This window comes from Podarcis gaigeae (assembly GCF_964106915.1).
Source record: "Podarcis gaigeae genome assembly, chromosome: 4".
In the NCBI taxonomy this organism is placed as follows: domain Eukaryota; kingdom Metazoa; phylum Chordata; class Lepidosauria; order Squamata; family Lacertidae; genus Podarcis; species Podarcis gaigeae.
In genome coordinates this window covers 35,614,639-35,639,526 of record NC_139677.1, presented here as the reverse complement: position 1 = coordinate 35,639,526, position 24,888 = coordinate 35,614,639, and the positions used below count along the sequence as shown (strand labels likewise).

At 41.4% G+C, this 24,888-nt stretch overlaps 2 protein-coding genes across 4 annotated transcripts in view; one reads left to right on the top strand and one right to left on the bottom strand.

Annotated features, from left to right (window-relative positions):
- The window catches only part of CYFIP1 (cytoplasmic FMR1 interacting protein 1), a 58,392-nt gene that overhangs the window by 31,434 nt on the left and 2,070 nt on the right, over nucleotides 1-24,888 (top strand). For both annotated transcript variants that reach the window (XM_083734187.1, XM_083734188.1), the window contains exons 21-29: nucleotides 532-651; nucleotides 1,586-1,785; nucleotides 6,863-6,950; nucleotides 13,859-14,002; nucleotides 16,403-16,493; nucleotides 20,485-20,615; nucleotides 23,072-23,144; nucleotides 23,961-24,055; nucleotides 24,303-24,541. In XM_083734187.1, coding sequence (XP_083590313.1) covers nucleotides 532-651; nucleotides 1,586-1,785; nucleotides 6,863-6,950; nucleotides 13,859-14,002; nucleotides 16,403-16,493; nucleotides 20,485-20,615; nucleotides 23,072-23,144; nucleotides 23,961-24,055; nucleotides 24,303-24,541 — 1,181 coding nt within the window. The remainder of the gene's footprint in view (nucleotides 1-531; nucleotides 652-1,585; nucleotides 1,786-6,862; nucleotides 6,951-13,858; nucleotides 14,003-16,402; nucleotides 16,494-20,484; nucleotides 20,616-23,071; nucleotides 23,145-23,960; nucleotides 24,056-24,302; nucleotides 24,542-24,888) is intronic.
- FNDC9 (fibronectin type III domain containing 9) lies at nucleotides 8,779-12,408 on the bottom strand. 2 transcript variants are annotated; one of them, XM_083734606.1, is made up of 2 exons: nucleotides 11,812-12,408; nucleotides 8,779-9,614 (listed from the first exon to the last, which is right to left on the bottom strand). In XM_083734606.1, the coding sequence occupies exon 2, from the start codon at nucleotides 9,500-9,502 to the stop codon at nucleotides 8,834-8,836; it is 669 nt and encodes a 222-aa protein (XP_083590732.1). In that variant the 5' UTR covers nucleotides 9,503-9,614; nucleotides 11,812-12,408; the 3' UTR covers nucleotides 8,779-8,833. The 2 variants fall into 2 exon arrangements, with proteins under 2 accessions (XP_083590732.1, XP_083590733.1); XM_083734607.1 differs by having other exon boundaries at nucleotides 8,779-9,549.

Below are 24,888 nucleotides of genomic sequence, written 5' to 3'. Positions count from 1 at the left end.
CAAGCCTGTAGTCTACCCATCTTCTGATTTATATTAATCAGGACCAGAATACACAGCCTCTGCTCATGCAACCCATCTGCCTTTTTGCACTACAGAATTTAGATCTCCTTAAGATAGCAATTGTGAAAGTCCTACTTTCTACCTCTATACATGTATGTAACAGTGCTAAGCAACAAGGAACGCTAAAAGGCAAGAGCTGGAAGTAAGTAGGCAGAACATTACACAGAGAAACTAGGTTTCTGTGCAGTTTGATTTGTTAAATATTCATAATTTGCTCATTAATTTACTGTAATGTATAGAGCAATCCTAATTCTGCCTTAGCTGAGCCACTGCTGCAGTCAAAGATTATCAGGGCAGGGTGGAATTTTTTTCTTTTCTTTTAACAATGATGTAAACAAGATTGTATCCTATATAGGATTGCATTCTCTGTATAGATTTGGGAAACTTGTGTGTGTGTGTGTGTGTGTGTGTGTGTGTGTGTGTGTGTACCTCTTAATTTGATACAACAATTTGGAATTTCTTTTGCTTCAGCTTCTTGGTCGGTCAATAGATCTGAACCGCCTGATCACTCAGCGAATTTCAGCAGCCATGTACAAATCCATGGAACTAGCCATCGGTCGGTTTGAAAGTGAGGACTTGACCTCCATTGTCGTAAGTGTTGAGTGCTGCTCAGATTCATGTGAGGTCAGGAATTGGCTGAAGATTTCAAGTTCAGCAGCGTGTCTTAAACCGTTGCTTTCCTAATATTGCACCAGGTTAATGAAGGGAAGGGGGGGAACTCTTTGTAACATGGCACATACCTCCCCCCCCCCCCGTCAAATGTTACCTTGTCCTTGACTGCTCAGGTGTACTTGGGATGAGAGGAGGTGAAACAACTCCAATATTTGTGAGCCTGGTTTTATGGCACGGCTAATGGGAAGCAAAAGTTGAAGAGCTCTTAATGTCAGGAAGTGTAGTTTTTAGTTCAAGAAGCTCCTCTTCCTTAAACCTGTGTTAATAAAATATAGAAATTTCACCTGTGGGCATTAATTGGATCTCTGTGGGAACCAGACAGAGGGCCTTCTCGGTAGTGCCGCCCGCCCTGTGGAACTCCCTCCCATCAGATGTCAAAGAGATAAACAACTACCTGACATTCAGAAGACATCTGTTCAGTGAAGTTTTTAATATTTAACGCTGTACTGTTTTTAACACTTGATTGGGAGCCCCCCAGAGTGGCTGGGGAAACTCAGGCAGATGGGCGGGGTATAAATAAATTATTATTATTATTATTATTATTATTATTATTATTATTATTATTATTTATTGTGGAGACACATAAACAAACCCTCCACATGCAAAACTAAAGTTGTCTGCTATTAGGAAGCGATTTTAAATACGAAAGAATGGTAACTCCTCTGTGGATTTTATTCTGTCTTTAAAAAGCATGTAATACTTGACTGTTGGCTTATAAACATGTCCAGATTTTTGTGGTCACATTCTTAAAGCTTCTGTTTTGTTGTAGACTCTGGCAAGTTTTTCAATGCGCCCTTCCCTCCCTCTCACTGTCTCTTTCCTTCCTTCTTTATTTATTTTTGCTTCTTCTCAGGAATTGGATGGACTGGTTGAAATAAACAAGCTGACACACAAGCTTCTGAGCAGATACATGACTCTAGACAGTTTTGATGCCATGTTTAGAGAAGCCAACCATAATGTATCTGCTCCGTATGGAAGAATCACCCTTCATGTCTTTTGGGAGCTCAATTACGATTTTCTTCCGAATTACTGCTACAACGGGTCCACTAACAGGTTAGTGTGACATATTGTAGTGTGTGTGTTTGTGTTTAATTGCATTTAGCTTCACTGACTCTGAATCTACCTTGGTTTGCCAAATAGCTACATCTTAGCAATTGCTCCACAAGCTCAGAAGCTTTGTTAAGAGCAAAAATTAATTTTACTCTGAATACATTGGGATTAAAAAAATAATAATGTGCATTTTTTAACCAAAAACCTAGCCTGGGTCCTGCATGTTCAGGGACTTCTAATTGTCTTCTGTGAGAAAGATTACACTAAGCATGCACAACCGCTTCCTTTTCAAAAAAGAAAATTAACTCCCTGCAGCTGCAGTGCTCAGTGTGCAAAGAGGAACTGTTGGCTTGTGGCCTAAATATTTAAGAATATACAGTATAATAAATTACGAACAGTTTAGTTGCCTCCTCCAGTTTCTTTTCATCCAGCAAACGTCAGGTGATTTTACATGTTTTTCTCCCACAAGAATGATTACATATACTCTGGTAGTTTTTTTTTTATTGTTCTTATCATGTACACTTAGTGGAATGTCATCCTCTCTTGTAGCCTACAGTTTTATATGATGAAACTGTTATGCATGAAGAGGAAGCTTGAATGAACAAAGATTTGGTTGGAGGTTATTTATGCAGAACAGACTATGTTAAAGAAGTAGGCCCCGAGTCACGTTTTCTATGCCTACTTAAAACTCACCTGCTCACCCAGCTGTTTTCTGGCTATTAACTTGCTTATAATCAGTATATATTTTTCTGGGGGTACTCAAAGGTACACAGCATCGGCATCTTCCCCCGTCCCCCAAATGTTAAAAATGTGGCACTTACTGTAACAACTTCATGGTGAAGACTGGCACCTCCCCCCCCCCAAGAACACCTGCATAGGTGTTCCCTGCCAACCCTGTCTCAAAGCAAGTCCTCCTTGGCCACACACAGCCTTGTTCTGTGTGATCAAAGCAGGAACAACCTACATTGGCATGCTATAGATGGGACACCTGGATTTCTTGCAGGGAGGTGTACCATACCACACCACAGTGTAGGACCAGAATAAAGAGTGTTTGGCATGCTGTGTATGTAGGTGCACTTATGTAAAGCCAATCCTGGGATCTGTGTGTTTATGTGCACACTGGGTCTTAGGTTTACTGAGCAAAAGTGCATTCTTAATGGGGTGGAGGAAATTATAGTCACTCCCTGAACTATTCTTCAGACAGTGGCTGAACATAGTTCTTACGCTTACCAAGTTCTGATTGTTGCTCCCTGGAGGTCTTTTGGGAAGAAAATGACCTGAAGTCTTTCATAAATATCAGATAAATCTACACAACCATGTGCATGAAGGAAATAGCTGCTAGCGGCTGCTACCACAAGAGTACAGTATAGGACGTGAGTGGCTCTGTGGTCTAAACCACTGAGCCTCTTGGGCTTGCCGATCAGAAGGTCAGCAGTTCGAATCCTCATGACGGAGTGAGCTCCCGTTGCTCTGCCCCAGCTCCTGCCAACCTAGCAGTTTGAAAGCATGCCAGTGCAAGTAGATAAATAGGTACCGTTGTGGTGGGAAGGTAAACGGCATTTCCATGCGTTCTGGCTTACGTCACGGTAGCCCGTTGTGCCAGAAGCGGTTTAGTCACTGCTGTCACATGACCTGGAAAGCTGTCTGTGGACAAACACCGGCACCCTCGGCCTGAAAGCAAGATGAGCACCACACCCCATAGTTGCCTTTGACTGGACTTAACCATCCAGGGGTCCTTTACAGTATAGATGCTCAACAGCAGTAGTCTTTTCAGACCTGGAACCTCCTTTTAGTCTAAGCATGTTTTTCTTATTCTCCCGCTGCTCCCCAATTTATTTGTATGGTAAATAATTTTTTATGGTAAATAAATGTATTTATTTGTACCAACCCTTTATAGCAGTTCTCAGGCTTTTACTTGTGCAACCTCTTGAAACAAGCCTTTACACTAGTGGAGTATTGCACTAGTGGGTTAAGCTTCACTTGCCTTAACAACCCTCCGGGATGAGGTACAGTTTCTGTCACACATTGGACACTGTCCTCATTTGCACCTTATCATTCCTAAGGAAAATTGGTTGTTATAACGTATTTAAAAAGTTCTTCTCTCCACACACAATATATATATATTTGGCATTCAGCCGCTAACTCGCTGGGAATTCTTAATTCTGTGTAGTACTACTTGATGCTAGAGAACTCAAGTTAACAGGAACTCCCGTAGGCTCCCAAGGCTTGCGGATAGCTTTCTGAAGCCTGCATTTGCCCCATAGGACACACACACATTTCCCCTTCATTTTTGGAGGGGAAAAAGTGCGTCCTATAGGGCGAAAAATACGGTAACAATAGGCAGGTTATACACAATCACTATATTTATGGCCTTAGCTGCTGCATCAGCTGGAATACGTACATTTAATCTTTTGCTACAAACATATTCTATTGAGCCAATTGTTTTCGCTGAAAAAAAATAACACAACAGCTGCAAACTATGCCCATTTTGTTCTGTGAATTTTATATTGATTTTAAATTGTTAACAGGTTTTTCTGCATTTGCAAAAAAGCTTTTTATGACTAGGGTCAAGAATTGAGGTCATTCCTGAAAAATCATTACGTTAAAACTGCACTTTAAGCTGCACTCACTGTTTGTAATGGTTTGCTTTTGATAATGAAATGAGATTAAATAGTTGGGTGGTATGCTATTAAAGCAAGCGGACATTTACTAATTGCATCTATTTGTATTTGGTCTTCTGTGCATCTATAAGACCAAATGTGAAGGGTGTTGATTTGGAAACATTAGCAAGGAAAAACGGAAGAGAGACATTGAAATCGACAGCAAATGTCCATGCTGCTCCTTGCAAGATGTGCAGTAGCATAATGGCCAGGGCTTTACCTAAAAGGAAGCCCCACTGAATACAGTGGGACTTCAGGTAAACATGCCTATGGTTACGCTGTAAGAGTGTGAGTTTGAAGTGGCTTTAAGCAAGCTACTGCCCCTAGGCTGAGGTGCTATATAAATATGTAGCTGCATAATAAGCAAGTTATGTTTCTGTTTCGTCTTGGCTATGTTTATTATCATAAGATTTGCATTTTCCTCACAGAGAAAATAGGGGAGAGGGGGGAGAGAGAGCTGTTGTACTCAGGTCCTGTTTGTGGGCTTCTCGCAGGCAACTTCGGCCATTGTGAAAACACTATAGGTAGATGGGCCACTGGTCTCATCCTTCAGACTTTTCTATTGTTCTTATGATATAAAGAAGTAATACTTGATATCTTATGATATCAAGAAGGAGCACTTTAGAGCTCCTTACTCACAATGTGATGGTAATCTCTACAAAAACAAGCCTATAAGGTAGGTCAGTACAGTGGTACCTCGGGTTAAGTACTTAATTCGTTCCGGGGGTCTGTTCTTAACCTGAAACTGTTCTTAACCTGAGGCACCACTTTAGCTAATGGGGCCTCCCGCTGCCGCTGCGCCTCCGGAGCACAATTTCTGTTCTCATCCTGAAGCAAAGTTCTTAACCCGAGGCACTATTTCTGGGTTAGCGGAGTCTGTAACCTGAAGCGTATGTAACCTGAAGCGTATGTAACCTGAAGCGTATGTAACCTGAGGTACCACTGTATTACTTTCCAGGGATACTAGTCCACTTCTGTTTGATCCTTTTACCGTTTTGATACATCAGTGTTTGGAGTAATAGTTTGCACATTGTATTCTTGTACCACCTTGTCCAGCTAATGCAAATTAGAAATATTTCCAGTGCTTTGTACAACCTGTCGCTAACATTCAGTAAATATTTCGTAGTTGTATTCAGTTTTATTTAGATGGTGCCTCTTTTGTCTGAAACTCATGCTTGGAATTGTACTGCCTGAAAGGGAAATGAAAACACTTTAAAAACCTGGGTGGTGTTTTTGTCAGTTGCTCCCACCCTCCCCCCCAAAAGCGTTGGTAACATTTTGATTTGTGTAATCTACTTTACGTCGACTGCTTAGTGCTCTGCTGATGAAAATGAGTAAATTGCTAGGAAAGTCATCATCCAGAGATTAAAAAGTGGCATGACCTGATTATATTGATGCATGCCAAAAAAACCCCTACAATTTAGCAACATAGCGTAGCAAAGTAGATTTGGGTGAAATAATTTTATTAGAGAAGCTAGAAGGAAAACACATCATACTGAAGGCGAATCTGCATTATTAATTTGGGTATTTTAACTCTGTAGCTGGTCTCTCTTAGCTGTTTGAACATGTGAGAGAAATTATAAAAGTTATCTGAAGTTAAAAACAGGGAATGTTGGTGGGTCGAAGTCAGGGTGTGTGTTCTAAAAGTAGCCTTCAGGAGCGCCTAAACATTATTGAAGATGTCTGGAACAGATCCTTGCCAATGGCCAGTACAATAAAGTTATTTGGATTGGACAAGATGCCAGAAAAAAAAGAGTGCAAGAGGACTGTAGAAAAATCTAACACCACTTCTGTTTAGTGCGGGTCATTCAACCACAGTGTTCTGTTGATCAGTATATCAATGAGCATTCATTGTAAGAGGCTTTTAAGGGTTGCATCTAATGGTGTACTCGTCTGATAGTAAGCTTTCCATCAGTGGGAGGGAAGCAGTTGTTGGCAATTCCTGCTCTTCCTTTACCTCCCCCTTTGCTGGTAAATCTCCCCCATTTTGTTGACAGAAACCTTACTGATTAGATATAAATGTGTGTATCACTTACACAATAGCAAAAAAAGTGCATCAATACATAGTGAAACATAAACCAAACAGTAGTTTGTATGGGATCATAGCATCATGTCAGTAACTTCAATCCAAATGATACTCTCTTCTGGGAGAAATCCAAAGCATGAACAAATAATGGACTTGTAGTTAGCATGGAAAGATCCAATCCCTCATCCCTACCCCTGTTTAATGTAATCAAATCTTCTGTTCTGGAGTTTTCATATTATCTACAGTGTATATAAATTCTATGATGCACGAGAAAAGATTTCCCTATCCCTCAGAATTTCATCTCCACATTAGAAATAAGCTGGCTGTTTTTGTTTTTCCCCCAAATGTGGTGTAGAAATGTAAATTGTTGCGTTATCTTGTTTGATTTATATAGGTTTGTTCGAACAGTACTACCGTTTTCCCAGGAATTCCAGAGAGATAAGCAGCCTAATGCACAGCCACAATATCTGCATGGATCAAAGGTTAGAATTTTTCCATACTTGTTTTTTTCTGTGGTAGATGTTGGAAAATTACACCCCATAGTTTATGAGCTATTAATACTTGCACCGTGTTTCTTTATTATCTTCTATCTTAAGCATATTTGTTTGTATAAATCATATGATACAATTATTTGTTTGATTCTGAGAGATACACTAGGTAAAAGTGAGGATTAATGTACCGAGGTACTGGTCCATTTCAGACACAAACCATACAGGATTTTGGCTTTTGTGTTTTGCCCCTCTCCCTTGCGTGTTTTGATTACCTTTGTTTTTCCCCTGGTTTGAACAAACTATAGTTTCCTGCGGCATCAGAATAATAGAGCAAACCATTTATTGCATCCAAAGCAGAACTGGAAATTGTGATTGTGATTTGAAGTTTCATGGCAGATAGTAGCTCATGGGACACCTGAAAGACCTAATGCAGACTTACTCTGTGTTAGAACCCAAAAACAATGGGTTTCCGTTCTCATTTTACTTTAAGCACTATGTGTGAAATATAACTAATCACAAATGACTGAAAAAAATGGTATTCAGTGTCACTGAACAGTAAAAGAGCAGCGGCATCCTTCATAAATGGCTAATGTAACATCTTTAATTTTAAAGGGAGGAATCAAACCTTTGAAAATAACCAATGAAAATAAACCCTTATTAAGTGTTAGGTGAATGAGTGGTCTCCTAAGAAAGACTCGTTCGGTATTTATTTGGCAAACATCTACCTTGTGTGGCACCTGAGGTTTTTTTTTATTTGTCTATCTTAGTTGTACAGCCTGTTAGATAATCCACATGCCAGTCTCCTTTATGGTATTAAAAACTGGAATATGTCACAGATTATTTACACATTACTGTGTAAACGAAAACTGAAATATTTACATGTTGTGAGGCTTAGGTTAGTACATTAGCAAAGCAGTCCAGAAGAGACAGCTAGATAGTTAAATGCTAAGAGAAGCATCTATAAAGTACTACAGTGATCAGTGAAACATCTGTACACTTTTCTTTATAGTTGCACAAAGGCATGTTAGCTTGGACCATTGACACATAATACATTCCAAATGTCACATCACAAGTATAACTGGTATATGACGATAACTTTAAAAAATGGTACCACTCCTAGCAAAAGCAGGATGGGCAACCTCTGGCCCTCCAGTTGTTCTTTGAACATCCTTGATCACTGGACATGCTTGCTGGGACCCATAGGAGACAGAGCCCAACAGCATCCAGGTTCCCCGTATCTGAGCTAAGGTGTTAAGAGGAAGAAACTCTGCATGAAAAGACTTCAGGGTAGAATTCAGGGACTATTTGAAAGCAGGATAATCTCTTGACACATTCACCCCTAAGATCCCATTGCCTTTTTTATCAATTGTTTATGCAATAGTTAGAGATGATTGAACTGTTATAACCTATGTGGATACCATTTTATAGCTGTTCCAATTGACACATGTTGGCTAAGACACACAAAACCAATTCTACGCTCGTAGGGGAGTTTTGGATTCAAGTGTCACGGCAAACGACTAACCCCATTTGAAATCAGGGAGGGTTTCTACAGTTCAAAGAAATAAACGACCAAACATTGAGTACTCTTGTGGCATGCCTGAAGTAGCTCCTTCAATCCCAGCTGTTCATTCATTTTTTCCTGCCCCTTGCCGTGCTTTCCTAGAAAAATCAAGGAGGCTATTCTATATCTCCCTCCTATGTGGAGTTTTCTCTGTAAAGAAACAACGATGAGATGATTTAGCTTTGTATGCTGCAGGAGATTGTGATTTAGGGGTGTGATTGTGTTCAACAGGGCTTTCAAGGAACAATTCGCAAATAGATTTCAACATACATATTGTTACACACAGCAAAACACTTGTCCCAGTTAAGGATATCTAATTTATGGCAGATTGACAGACAGACATAGGCACAAAATCCTGACTTTTGGAGCTCAACATGGTGGGCTTCTCAGATGTTGACGGATTTGTAATTATGGTGGCTAGTTGGACACCACCTGTATTTCTAATTTCAACTCGTTGGGTGTGCTGGGTCTGCTTGTTGAATTCCTCTGAACCACACGATTCATTTTTTGCCCATGCCTCTCCCTTATCTTCTGGTCCAGTGCTTTGTCTGTCTGAGCTCTCTCTTCTTCTGCGGCACCATAGACGCAAGCAACCATAGACAAAGACGCCAACAATGATGAGAAGCAAGACCGTGCTGGTTAGCCATATGCCCACGGCAAGGTCTTTCTTTTTGTTGCTTGTGGATGCCGGGTCTTGTTCAGGGGTGTTAAAAATTCTGCACTGGTCATTGGATGGGTTTGCCGACTGGCACGTTACACACAGAATGTAAGTTGTTAATGGGATCAGATTCTCGATGACAAACGAAGAACGGCTAGCTGGGACTCTCTCCTCTTTCTGAAAATGTTTCCTGGTGTATCCTGACAGCATTTTGTCCCAGTTTGGATTGTACATGATGCTGTAAAAGCTGTCGGTGCAGGTCGCCATTTTGGGCCAGATTACTAGGGCTGTGCTTCCTGTTATGTTTTGTACTGTTATCCCCATTGTGATACCGTCTTCTCAATATTTCACTTCCACAAACAGCGATAATCCTTAAGATTCAGGAGACGAAAAAGTTTCAATAAGCAGAGTTGAGAGGAAAATGAGAACTGCACTTCTGGAATTTAAGGGTGGGTTGGGGAATAATTATTTGAAAACATTACTTGTATTCCTGAAAGCATTTTCAGACAGTAAGCTGAATATAATAAAATGTAGTCAAATGAGATAAGCATGTGTCATTCACGCATTTACTTTACTACACCACTCTTCCTTTAAAAAACAAAACAGAAACTCAGAGAGGCTTACACGAAGCTCCTAGTGGCCTTCCATCCACGCACCAGTCAATATTTTTTTAAAAAAATTAAGCTACAGAACTGGATAAAACCAGTCTTTTTAGATCCTTGCTTCAAATCACTCAATGCTGTTGGAGTCATAAGACATAATTTGAAGTGCATTTCCTATTTAGTTGGAAATCAAGTTTCTTAAGTGGAATTATTTCAAAGTCATGGAATCTTAGTACAGTGGTACCTCTGATTATGAACTTAATTCGTTCTCGAGGTCCGTTCTTAACCCGAAACCATTCTTAACCTGAGATACCACTTTATCTAATGGGCCTCCCGCTGCTGCTGTGCCACCAGTGCACAATTTCTCTTCTCATCTTGAGGTAAAGTTCTTAACCCCAAAGTACTACTTCCGGGTTAGTGGAGTCTGTAACCCGAAGTGTTTGTAACCCGAGGTGTTTGTAACCTGAGGTACCACTGTACCTATATTTAAATGAAGTTTCATTGGGCATTTAATCAAATTAGCCATTGTTGTGCTTTATTTTCCATTCTTGCCCCTTGCGCTTCCAAGCCAAGGCAGTGAAAAACCTATGATGCAAAATGAAGCTTTTGATTGATACAAAATACCATCAAATCCAGTTTTGTCAGGGAACATATCTTGTGTTCAAAGAGAAAAGCTTTCTGTCCCACATTACTTATGGCTTTAAAATTTAGTGCCACATTGACTTCTTTATTAGTTACCCTCTGTATAAGGTGATAGTGTAGAATTTGCTAAAATACCACTCTGCCATTTGCTAAAATACCACTCTGCCATTCACACACCCTTTAAAGTTGCTATAACCATTCCAGGTTGACTTGAAAGATGTGAATTGCACTTCAGATATAAAGGATTTAGCTTTCAGAGAAAGGGCTAAGCCTTGTTTGGCATTCAGAATTTGCTACAGTTGTGAGAACAAACAGTAACTTCTTTCAGGTGGTTTACACTGCCTTTGAATGCTGTATTGTTTTTAACACTCAATTGGGAGCTGCTCAAAGTGGCTGGGGAAACTCAGCCAGATGCAGTGGCGTAGCGTGGGTTGTCAGCACCCGGGGCAAGGCAAGTAATTTGCGCCCCCTAACCCGGTAGGGGCAGAGAGCTGCGAGTGCAAGCGCGCGCCCCCCAGATGTTGTGCCCGGTGCGGCCGGCCCCCCCTGCACCCCCCACGCTATGCCACTGGCCAGATGGGCAGGGTATAAATAAATAAATAAATTATTATTATTATTATTGTTATTGTTATTATTATTATTATTATTTATTATTACTTTCCCTGCACACTTTTCTCCAACTATGCCCATGCATGTGAAAGTATTGTGCAACTTGACTCTGTATTTAAGCATTGCTTATTAGTCATCTTTTAAGTAAATGTGACAAGGTATTGTTCATGACTAATAATATTCAAGTAATAACTCAAGTATTTCATGCAGAATTACTCATAGTCACAGAAAGGAATTGGTTTTGCATCAACATATTGAATTATACATTTAGCCTAATACATGAGGGCTACATGATTTTCAATAAAGTCAAACCAAACCCTGAGAACTACAAGCTCATTTTCTCTTATTTTCATGAACTTAACGGTAATAGCAAACCTACTGAGATGCACCACTATATTGAACAGGCATAAATTATTATAGGAGAGGTGCATCACAATATAGAAATGATTCTGTATTTTATTATTTTTACCAGATACAACATTATTTTAAAGGTGTAAATGTTCAATTATTCTTCTGTTTAATATTGCATAGTTGAGCTGTGCCTTTTAATAGGTTAGAGTAAAAGTGTGCGATTTGAGGCTTCTACCTCTTATCTGTGTAGTTTTCAAACAAAACAGTCTTTCACTCCCTCTTTCTCATATTCATATATATATATTCTACACAAACTCACTCCATCCCTCTTGCATATTCACATACATATAAGTTAAAGGCTTTCTTTACTGACTTGCTGAGGGAGAGTGCCCTGTGTTATTTTATCCAGTTTTAAGAGTCCATACTTACCATCAGTGTAAAAATCCTGAGGCTTTCATCAAATACTTGAAGGGAAACCTCCGCTGGGTTTTCAGTATCCTCCTTTGAGCAAATAGCTTTCTTCATGGTCCGTGGTTGCCAGTTTTCCCCCTAGCAGGCTACATGGACCAAGTTCTCATTACGTGACACTTCGACAGGGATGCGAGCAATGAGACCTCCTTCGTCACCTTTCTGCCAACCTTCATACGCAAGGGCATCCTGTCTTAAGTGTTCTGTTGCCTAGGTTTTCCAAGGAGAAAAGCAAGTCTTCACTTTCTCTTGCTTTTGCTCCCTGTTAGAAATTGGGCAGCTGGAGTGCTCCAGTTAGGTTCTTCTTTTGTGTTGCCTGGGCTTGCGTTGCTGCTGATGCAAGTGAATAATGCTCTGTTCTTCGGTGACATCACTACTTAAACTCCTGGGCTTGGGGAGGAGGGGGCGTAGCTTTAGGAAGAGCATTTTTACTTCCTTACCTTGACGCAGCTTCTGTCAGATTGCTGCTATTAATTTGTTTTCTGTATCTCTAGATTATATGGGTTTTCCCCTTAAAAGCAGTTTCTCTCAGGTTTGGCTAACATATACACATCAACATTACGCATTAGATCTGTTAAGTGGACATAGCATTTCTTGTATAACATAACATTTCTCGTATAAACAGTTTTAAATCTTTATGTATCATTTCTTAAATATTCAATGCTGACCGCTTGTTGGCAACATTTCTCTCTTTAGTAGTTGTTGTGCCACTACTTCCTTCTAGAGCTTTTCTGTTGTACTATAGATCGTGTGTGTTTGTATGTTTCTGTAAAAACACACACATATGCACATGTACAAACATATATACAGTATGTAAAAGGGGGAAAATAGAATTTAATCCATGTAGCTGTGCATCCACTTCCAGCTATTTTTTCAGAATCATATTTGCAGCTATTGGGGGGATTCAAAGCCTTCAATGCTAATATAAAAATAGGAATCTCATTTAAAAACCAGAGTTGCTGCATTTTTTTTTCCATCCTCCAACACCAAGGTTGGAAATGCGGAAAGAAGGGGGGAAATTATGTTTTAGAGCCAACTGCATATTCCAAATGTAATTAGAAGACCTAATCTTGTAATTAGTTGTAGAAGCAACGTAGCTTTGTAAGATCCCTTCATAAACTATCTTTCTGTGTGTAGATATATACTGCAGCACTCAGGAATGTGCTATATTCCAGCAAGCATTCATTTGTAGCTTGATATTTCAATAAAATATTATCTGTCAACAGGATTTAATTTTACTCGGAATTCTTTTGTGCATAGATTTCGATAATCTTCCATTCAGAAGCAATTAAGTATGAATTGCTTCTAACGTAATTGTTTTACACAGCACAGGGTTACAGGTGCACTTGGGGAGGATATAGGTATCCTTTTTATATTTTAGTTTCTTCCATACATATCCTACCAAGCCAGCATACATGTGGTTCCCAAGCAGTGACCTATAGCTCTCTTCTCTTGGACCTCAATTTCCAGGTTTCTCTGCTTAATTCTATATTTCAAGTAAATCAAAACACCTACCAAAAACACCTAACATTAAGCCTGGAACAGGTCACAACACTTTTCACTAAACTTTACTAAGATTTCCTTTAGCTACAGGTGTATTTTCTTCCAGTTCATATTAGCAAATTTAAATTGTCCTAGGGTTGCTTAACTACAGCAGTTTGGTAATTTCAAAACAATGTGATATTTTTTCCAGTTAACAAAGGGGAGGTCAGTGCAAGGTTTTGACTATGAGTTTAAGAATATGTTCGAAAATTCTTCTGTCAGAATTATGTTTTTTTATGTCAGTTAAATGCTTTAAAATAACTTCAGCATATTCTGGTTTGTTTGTTTGCAAGAATTGTGTGTTACCTTTTTAATAGGTGAGAGTAGAATGAAAAGTTGATACTTTTTCTTCAGTTTTGAATGAAAATGTTTGATCAGAAAAATAATGTTGTTTCCCATGGAAGGATCTCTTAACAGGGAGAAAGGTCAGCCAACTACAATTGTGTGTGCTTTTCTTCCTCTTTAGGCTTTGAATCTGGCCTACTCCAGTATTTATAGCAATTACAGGAATTTTGTTGGCCCTCCCCATTTCAAAGTCATCTGCAGACTCCTGGGATACCAAGGCATTGCTGTGGTAATGGAAGAGTTACTGAAAGTCGTCAAGAGCCTGGTACGTTGTCCCACATGCTGTTCTTCATTTCAGTATTGATTTTTAAGGGAAGGGGAATTGATTCTTCTTGTTTAGTTCACTGAGCACCCAGCAGACATTTACCTGACTGGGTAAGCACAAGATAACTATATGTGCTTCTTGAGGTACAAAGGAGAATAGTTTGAGAACAGCAAATAACGGGGAGGGGGCGCCTTGTGTGTGAAGAGACATGCCTGGTGTGTCTGATACTTGAAAGCATCATCACACATTTTAAAATTTTAATGAACCATGTGAGTGCCTTGCATGAAAACAAATTCTTGTTTTTGAGGAGAGAGAAAAAGAAATGGAGCGTGTGTGAGTGTGAGAGAGACTCTCTAGTACTTAAAATGATTAGGAAATGAACAGACATTAAAATCTTGCTATGTAAAAATCCTTGGCTTGCACAGTTCTGCCTACAACGACAAAGTGCAGTGGTACCTCTGGTTGCAAACGGGATCTGTTCCGGAGGCCGTTCGCAACATGAAAAGCCCACAACCTGAAGCACAGTATCTGCGCAGGTTGCACAGTGCGATTTGGCACTTGTGCGCATGTGCGAAGGGCAATTTGGCGCTTCTGCGCGAGCGGTGAAACCCAGAAGTAACCCTTTCCGGTACTTCTAGGTCGCTGCGGGACGCAACCTGAAAAAACGTATCATGAAGCAAACATAACATGAGGTATGACTGAATTTTGAATCTGGCCCAGACTTATCTTAAATTAGGCTTAAAATGCTGCATATTCATTCATACCCCCATGTGGCAGTTTGCCTTACCAAAAAATAATAATAATCACATTCACCACCATTGGGACCTTTTTTTCCTAAGCCTACGGGAGAGAGAGAGAGAAGGCATAGAGAAGCTTAAATGACTATATGTGGATTGGGGATGGTAGTGTAGGAATGTATGTGACTGAGATGTCCTTCCTTGCCCATTTCTGCCTTCCATCTACCACTAGTATGGAGCCTCAACTACTTTCCCTTGTGGGAATGCAGACTTCAGTTTAAGAGAAGTTTCCCCAGGCCTCTCCTAAGTCTTGTGTTAGAGCCAGAACATTTGCAGAACCTCTGTTTGTTTTATAATGAACATCTTTAGGTAGCCGTGTATAAGGGAAGTACAAATCAGCAAATTATAACCAGCGGCATTCAGTTAAAAATGCCTCAGTTTGCACATCTCTCAGTTGCTGATTACTCTCCCCCCCCCCCCCCGCCTTACTGGTTAAAGCAACAGCTAGAAGTCTTATTCTCTCTTTCTCCTTTCAAGCCTTTGTGACCATTGTTCCCGGCAGTTAATTATATAGTGGGCAAAATAGGAGAATCTATCCATTAGCGCATATCAGATTGACTTTAGTTAGTCTTCAGACCTGAAGGCAAAACAAGTGGTTGGCGTACTAGGAAGACCCTTCGCTGCAAAATCAAAGCTCCTGGGTATGAATCACATTTCATAAGCAGACGAGATTAAAAATTGGTCTCAGTGAAACCAAGAAACACCCGGACACCCTTGTACTGTTTGTCTAGAATGGCTCCAGGCTAATATAAAACTACTGGTTATTTCTGGGTTTTGCCTTTACAGGGGAACATTGGGTCTGCTTGTGCATGGGAGCTTCCCCACTCCTTCTCTCCCACTGCAGCCCCATGCACACAGTCCAAGATGCCTTTCCTGGTAGTGAGAGGGTAGACTTGGCGAAAGTTAGGGCGAGGCACCGTGCAAGAAGTAGCTTGAGCAAAACTGCTTTTGCCTGTTTTGGGTTATTCTCCCCACCTACCCACTCACACATACCATAAACACCACGTTCGAGGTCTTTCCTGGTGATCCCCAAACCATAGGAGAGCCTCTAAATGGGCTTTTCAAAAACTGAGTATGTATTTCAGAGTTGGGGAACGTTTTCGGCTCCTTAGGCCAAATTCTTACCAGCATTCACTTTGTGGACCAAATTAAACTGTTGAGTGGGGTTGCCTACCTTTCAAGCAGTTATGATGTCACGTAACTGACAGGTGGACATTGCCACCCACCTTTCAGAATCCCTCATACTGGTTTTCCAAGTGCTCAACAGCTAGGTGGTTGTCAGATGTTTGGGAACATGCTGTAGCTTCAAGGCCCTTCTGCTGCATACAAAGAACTTTAGGACAGCCTCCGCACTCCCCTTTGAGCTTTCTGTAAGCCCTGTACAAAAGCGCTCTTTGAAGGACCTGCCCCCTCCTTCTCCTTTAACTATAGGAATGAGCAGGCAGGCAGGAATGAGCAGGTGGTATGGGGCCGGGGGTGAGGCAGAGGAGAAAAGGGGCTGCATTTACGATTTGGAGTAGTAATACTCCAGCTTGTGTTTATTGTGTGTCACAGCCTGACTTCTGTTTTTCTTCAGCGATACTAATCACCTGTGTTCTTGCAGCTCCAAGGCACCATTCTGCAATATGTGAAGACGTTAATGGAAGTGATGCCGAAAATCTGTAGGTTACCCAGACATGAGTATGGCTCCCCGGGTAAGTTACCTTTTAGATCATGTCATTCCAATGTTAAGAGCTGGTTTTGTTCCTTGGCTTTAGAACATTATTTAACAAACAGTTTAGAGAGGCAAACAGTACTGAACAATTTTGTTCTCACATTGTCGTGCAGTGCGTTTCCATATTTTCTCAAAATACATTCTGTGGGTATGAGAGCAGGGCCATCTTTGGGGTGGTGGCAAATAGGAGATACAACCCTGGATACAAGCCTTGTGCCAGTGGTCACAGTCAATGCCCGACTGCCATCCATCTAGCAATGCTTCCCAACTCCTCCCTTCCTATAGCATGGAAGGAGATGGAAGGAACTTACTGACAATGCTGCCTTTAAACATCAGAAAAATAAAAAGTATAAGCCACAGGTGGGGGGGAGGGTTCACTGCTGCTAAAGCGCCAGCAAAACAATGGGCAGTATCCAACTAGACAGTTCTGCCAGAGCAAGGTTTTTTGTTGTTGTTACTGTGCAATAGAACCTTCCCACCCTCTATTCTCTTCCACTGCGCAGCTAAAAGCCCTTATGTCAATAGAACTATTTAGTTGGGTAACACCAAAAAGTAAAGATGTGGAGAGGAGGGCTCAATTACACCACCTTTGCCAATGATAGCAGAGGAAGCAGAGAGATTAAGGCTACACGATGTGATTTGCTCCAGGCCCTGTACCCCCATAGGGACAGGGTGCCCCATAAATCAACATTTATTTGGAACACTGAGATCTCATCCACGCTGCAATAAATGCGATACAGTGGTACCTCGCAAGACGAATGCCTCGCAAGACGAAAAACGCGCAAGACAAAAGAGTTTTCCGTTTTTTGAGTCGTTCCGCAAGACGGATTTCCCTATGGGCTTGCTTCGCAAGACGAAACGTCTTGCGAGTTTGTTTCCTTTTTCTTAAAGCCGCTAAGCTGTTAATAGCCGCTAAGCCGTTAATAGCTGCTAAGCCGCTAATAGCCGCTAAGCCGCTAATAGCCGTGCTTGGCAAGACGAAAAAACCGTGAAATGGATTAATTTCGTCTTGCGAGGCACCACTGTACTTGCAGGGAAATATTAGGCTCCTGATTTCCAACAAAGCCTTTCCCTGCTCACCCAGCAGTCAGTCTTTTGTGGCCTTCCTGCACCTTTATAACACCTTTCAGCCGCAGCTGCCACTCCCATGTGTTCCCTGCATGCACTATTATTCTGGCCAACTCCACAAGCCCACTTGTCCCCTTAGAGCAGCGGTTCTCAACCTGTGGGTCTCCAGATGTTGTTGGACTACGACTCCCATCATCCCTGAACTCTGGCCTTGCTCGCTAGGAGTGATGGGAGTTGTAGTTCAACAACATTTGGGGACCCACAGGTTGAGAAAGGCTGCCTTAGAGCAACGTTAAGCTCTCCCCTCCCTCGTCCCCTTAACACAACCCTTGGCTCTCTTTGTATCTCCTCTGCCCCTTTTCTTCACCTGTCTAGCCCTCTCTCAGGTCTCTCCTTCACAGTCCACTACATACTTTGGGCTGGTTCCCACCCAAGGCTCCCAAGTGTGGAGAGCACCTGCAAACATTCTTGCTTATTTCTTGTCTTCTTGTGTGGATGTGGGAGACAAGGCATTGCAGATGCTGACAACGTATGTGCTTATCTTTGACTTCTGGAACATTGATGTGTTGTTCAAAGCTTGTTGTATTCAGTAGGTGTTTTAGCTCTTTAATACAAATGGCCTTGGTAAGGGCAGCTGCTCCTGGGATGCCACTTCAGAAGAATTATCACTGATGAGCCATTATTGTTTGACTGCGATTTTGAGATTTATTCTCTTCTCTGAGCCTAACCTCTGCAATTTCAGCACGACTGAATCATTGCCCTTTGTTCCTCGCTTTGAGTATGTTTTCTCCTCCTCCCTCTTACTTCCTAGCTCCTTGTATTACTGAGCCTTATTAGAGCTCCTTTTGACTTGGATTTAACTTCTTATTAGGTGCTTGACTCCTGTTAGCAAGACTGAACATAAGTCAAAGAGGCTCTGAGTTGTTGAACCCTGTGGTTCTCCTTTCGAGCTGATTTACTGCCTCATTAGCCATTGTTAAAAAGTGTGAGGGGTTCACTCGTCGGCTACCTTACAATCAGGCAATGGAATTTTTATACAAAAGTCACACTTGTTTTAGTAAGTATTATGGGGAGTCAGTTAAATAGAAATAAAACTCTGTACTCCTATCCCACACCCAGCAGAAAGAACCTTGATTGCAGCTTATATTCGGGCCAATACGGTAACTCTCGCCTAGCTTCTCTTCGCCCTCTAGCAGAATCAGGAGGCATCAAATTTCTAAAATTGTTTATTATTATTATTACTATTATTATTATTAGCCTTCTGGGTATCAAAATTGACTCCTTGTTATCGTAGTTGTTTTTTTATCCAGCTGTCTCCTGCAATGTGTTTTCATACATACCCTAATTTTTCTAAGATGTTAATCCTCGGACAAATACTATTTTAGCCAAACCCATCTACCTTACAGCTCATGCATGCCTTGTAGTTCAAAGGAAGGTGAAAGTCACCAGCTAACCCACAACTGAAGTTTAAACCAACTTCAGGTCATGGTTTGCAGATCATGAATGAGCAGCTATGAGAATCTTGAGATTGTGTGCTTTCTGTTACCTGTATGGGAAGGAGAAGTAGACGTTTCTGGTTTGAAGGAGCATCTGAATACAATCTAAGTGTTGAGTACACACCCAATTTTTAGCCATCTCCAGTATCTTGGAGAACAGGCAGCTCCTAAACTGCCATATGGAAAAATAAATGTATTCTTAGGCGTAATTCCTATTATAACTAATGCATGCTTACTGAGTGTACAGAGGGTTATCAAGATTGTTCCCTAACTTTTGGATATTTTTTGTAAATGTTGCACTAGCACATATATTTTAACACACTGATTATGTATGATCCTAAGCCCATGAAATTGGAGGTAAAGATTGCACAAGCTTCAAAAATTGCCAAAAAAACACTTGTTGTTGTTGCCGTTTAGTCGTGTCTGACTCTTTATGACCCCATGGACCAGAGCATGCCAGGCACTCCTGTCTTCCACTGCCTCCCGCAGTTTGGTTAAACTCATGTTAGTAGCTTCAAGAACACTGTTCAACCATCTCGTCCTCTGTCGTCCCCTTCTCCTTGTACCCTCCGTCTTTCCCAGCATCAGGGTCTTTTCCATGGAGTCTTCTCTTCTCATGAGGTGGCCAAAGTATTGGAGCCTCAGCTTCACGATCTGTCCTTCTAGTGAGCACTTGTGTAAAAAAAAAACCCCAACCAAACAAAAAACCTTATGTAAAGGTATAAAATCTTCTTATTAGACATGATTTGTTTCCTTACCACAGAAGTTTGTACACATGCTTATTTGCACACATCCTACACGTGTACAGAGCTTTTATGTGTCCTCTACCTTCAGAGCTCCCGTGTATGACCTACCCAATATTCCATAAGGATTGGGTGACCTTTGTTGTTGAGTGAAGCCCCGTACAGCCTATAGCAGTGGTTCCTATTTAACTAAGCACTATGGAGCCCCCGTTTTTCAAAACGTTTTTGAAAACGTTGATATCTCTCTGGTAGTTTTTGTCCTTTGAATGGTTCCACCATACCCACCAACGTGTACTAGCGCAAAACCAGGACATTCATCTTCCGGGCTGTGCTTTACAATCATGTGACCCATGCATGATAGCACGGTCCTCCAAGACAGGAATATCCCTGATGAGTATGTGCCATGGGCACCCTGGATGGGTTACATGGACCCCTATGGGGTCTGCGGACTACAAATTAGGAACCACTGGCCTATGGAGTTGTCAAATACAGTATTTTTGTCCCTGTTGAAAATTGCCCTAATGAGAGTGTTGATCAAAATGTATGCTTGGAAGATGCTAATTTTCTGTGAATTTTTACTTTTACTTCCTGGTGCACAAATTCATTGGGGTGTTCATTTATCTCGCTTTCCACAATCTCTGTCTCTCCTCATCTTATGTCTCAGGTATTCTGGAATTCTTCCATCACCAGCTGAAGGATATTGTTGAGTATGCAGAACTGAAAACTGTCTGTTTCCAGAATCTGCGGGAAGTGGGAAACGCTATCCTTTTCTGCCTCCTCATTGAACAGAGCTTGGTAAGCTGGTGATTTGCATCTATATTCACTTTCAAATACTGTCTGATATTTTACTTGTTTTCAGGTGACACAAGTTCAGCTGTAAGTTTCAAGTCAACTTTCCAGTCCTTTAAAAAAAATTTCTTTGGAAATAACTTTTTGAGGCGGAGTCAGGGAAAGAATTCATTATGCGAATTAAGATCCATAATTACAGAAACAGTAGACTTTTTATTTCCTTCCTTTATTTTTATACTTGTAAAGAAATGTTGTGTTCTTCTGATGCCATCTGGTGTCCAGATTAGGAAAGGTAACTGCAGCTTTTTGTAAAAAAATAAATAAATTATTATTTATTTATTTTTAAAAAGGGCATGCTGGCAACTCCATCTCTTTTCATTCAGCCTAACAGTTCAACCCTGGCACCAAAAGCTGTGGAACTTGGCTTCAATAGAGAAAATAACATGTTACTTAAGAACAGGGTAGTTTTTCCACCTTTGGTCCCCACCCTGCACTCAGGTTTCACCTGTGGTTCAATATGAAACAGCGGCCGCCCTGGGAAACAGCTGTGACTGATGAGCTAAACCAAGGGAGGGTAACCAATGGGTCTCAAACCCTTGAGGTTGTGAAGACAGGCTCCGCTGGATTGAGCGGGTCCAATGGTCCAGAAGGCAGTTTCTGCACATGCTGTAGAGGGAAGTGAGGGGCAGATGAGGCTCATCAACCTAGGAAGGTAGCCCATCTAGGAGAAGGAAAACTGATCCTAAAGCTCTGCCTTACAGGATAACTTCCGTAGAACAAAAGGCTAAGGAGCAAAGCCTACACAAATCTGAAGTAGAGTCCCTAAGACGGTTGGTTGGCACCTTGTATGCCTCCTTCCAGCAACTCTGTCAGTCAAGCTGGTGCCAAACACATTGTGCTCTCCTTTCCTTTGCACCACATCAGCGAGGCTGAGATGGAGGCTCTTGTGGTCTGGGCAGCCCAGGACCTCCATCCACACTGCCCAGGCCTGCGCCCCAGGAAGGTGACTTTGGTGCTGCTAACGTTGACTTCATCCTCGGAAGCACACTCCATTGTCTCTCAAGGCAGACAGATGCCAACTTTTAAGGGACCGTTAAGCCATAGTCTCATTGCATAAAACTTTGCAAGACTATTTCCTTTATTGGTAATGATTATATGGAGTTGCAGGTGCCAGACAGATATACCTGCCTTTGGGACTCATAAACATTTCCCCCCAGAGACAGTGGAGAAGATAGTCATAACGGGACCAAGAGAAACAGGAAAAACATTTTTTTAGTTCACTTAATCCTCTTGTTGGTGCTTCTTCGGATGCAAGTCAGCGTTTAACAGTAGCTGTTAACTAATTTGGTTTTTTGTACACTTGGCACTTGATCGTATATTTTTGGAACTATTTGCCCAATTAGCCAAATGTGACCAACCCTGGTTTTGGCCTAGAACTAATGTGGGTGGGGTATAGAAATAAAAGAAGAAGGGGTGATGGGTACAGATCAGTTCCATTTAAGTTATGATGTGTGGTGTATGTGTGTTCTCTTATACTGAAGGTGAGAACTGAAGGCAAATTCCAGAAATGATCCCTGATGCTGCCTTGTAAATTGACACTTTGCTTTCATTTTGCCTGGCTGCCTTGTGCATTTGGAGAGGAAAAACAAAGCAGTTTGCATTGCCAAAGCGTGCTAATTTTCTGAGCTAGTTTCATCACTGAATTACCTAGGTTACGGAAATTGCTTCAGAATGGTCAGTGCGCTTACTTGACCAGGTCTTTGAATTGCTGCTCTTGCAGGAACTATCCTTGGGAGATAATGGATTATGGAAATAATGCTGATAAAAATAAAAGCATGAGTCACTGCTTGGTTCACATCTCTCCGTCTACCACTTGAACATTGTGTTAGGCTTTTTGGTAGAGAATGCTAATATTTTTTCTAATTCTGCCTGTAGAATAGGCTCTCTGTTTTAACAGGAAGGTGCAGCTTTATTAAGAGTCTTGTGGACTGAAACCAATGTGACGTAGAAAATCCAAGATTCGATTTTGCATTAACACACACACACACACACACACACTCTCACACACTCTCACTCACTCACTCACTCACTCACCATGCACAAGCTTTAATTGGTGTAAGAGGGTTTTTGTTTTAAACCCATTTCCTCTGTACTATTTGCCTAATGTAAATCTGCCATAGTACTAATATCTTGAGAGCTGGAAAATGGCGTGGGGGAATTTTTTTTATCCCACCTGGTGTTGTTCCTCCCTTGCTTTTGAGTTTGAAGCAGAATCTAGAAATCCAATCCCAGATCTGCCACGTCGCATCTGTTTCAGCCCAAGGCAACCTCTTGCAATTACATTTTGCAAGAGGCCAAGGCGACATGCGCTGCTTCTGAAAAGTGCTTAGCTGGCTGAACTGGTGCTGTCAAATGCTGCTGGTGTGTTGTGTTTTCAATGAGTTTTGTCCGCTTTGTTGCAGTCACTGGAGGAAGTGTGTGATCTGTTGCATGCTGCACCATTCCAGAATATTTTGCCAAGAGTTCATGTCAAAGGTATGTCTCCTTATAGTGACCCGTCAACCTGAATGCGCTGACCAAGAGTTCCATAATCTTCCTGATGGTGCTGCTCGCTTGGGACTGCAAAAGCTGGTGGTGGGGGAAATAATGGACCATGATACATGTCTGCCATTGGTAGTTTGGCAAGTTCCCACTGCCTCCTCACCCACCAACAGCATTCTCACTAGTTTGCCAACTGAAGTCAAGCAGTTTCCCCCTTGCCTTGCTTAAAAGCAGACAAACTTGTCATCTCAATAGACAGCCAAGGAATTGGCCAGCATCACTGCCAGTTCAGTTCGCCTACTTGCTGCAAAACATTTCCTCGTCGCAAATGATGTGTGAGCCAATGACTTTTGAAAACTTTGAAAATCAGTTCCCCTATACATAAAATTCCATTCCCTGGAGTCTGGAATTTTGTGTTTGATAAGATTTATCTTAATGGATTTTAATGTGTGTGGGAAGAAAAGTATGTTGGAACACAATAGCTTTATTTTAGGAGTCAAGTAAGCAGCTCCCACTGCGAGTGTCCTGCTGTTGATTTCTTTTCAATTAAAGGAAACTATGGCAGAGGAATAAATCAAGCAAAAGGGAACCATTTTGATCCTCAGATCTTTCCTTTAAGTGCTAGGTTCTTTATGACTCTTGTTTTATGGTTTTTTTTGTACTGAATTTTATTGTCCTCTTATTGGTAGGCCTTTTTGGTTCCTATCCTCCTTGAGTGTGTAATGCGGAAATTATTGGAACAATGCTAAGGTGTTTCTCTTTTAAGCACTACTTGCCTTTAAAAAACAAAACAATGTTGTCTCATTCCAGAGGGTGAAAGACTGGATGCTAAAATGAAGAGACTAGAATCAAAGTATGCTCCACTCCACCTCGTTCCACTGATTGAAAGACTAGGAACACCTCAGGTACAGCTTTCATTCTTTGGGCAGTAAAGCTGTATTCTCTCCCCCCCCCCCCCAAAATCCACAGTACAAGGGAAAAGATGCCTGGGCATCATTTGGTTTGCAGTTAGGGCTGCTGGATAGAGCCACCAAGCGCATTGCCAGTTGCTCAATGCCTGGAGACAGGGTTACAGGGACATTGCAGTAATTCTCCGGAGGTAATTTTCTTCTTTACGTACTATCATGGTATTCTCTTTGGTTGCGACTGTAGCAAATTGCCATCGCAAGAGAAGGAGACTTGTTGACCAAGGAGCGCCTCTGCTGTGGGCTGTCCATGTTTGAAGTCATCTTGACCAGGATTCGAACCTTCCTTGATGACCCAATCTGGCGTGGGCCTCTCCCCAGCAATGGTGTGATGCATGTTGACGAATGCGTGGAATTCCACCGCTTGTGGAGCGCAATGCAGTTTGTGTACTGCATTCCTGTGGGGACTCATGAGTTTACCGTGGAGTACGTATCTTGAGTGCTTGCTTAAGGCCCCTGTATATAACGCTTGCTTATTTCAGTAGCTAGGTGTGGGATGTCACCAAGAAAACGATGAGATTGGTTTGGAATTTTTGATCACACGGCAAATGGATAGACGGAAAAAGCCAGTCTGTATTATGAGTTTTACTAGGGAAGGAATGCGATGCGAGCACAGAGCTGAAGCCATCCTGAAATATTAAATGTGCAATTTCAATTCTTTTCGATCATTGTAGCACTCCCAACATAGTCGCCTCATGTACTCCTTGAATGCCCTTTTTAGTATGACCTTAGAAACAATTGCATCCGCCCACTGTTAAGATCGCAGAAGGGAA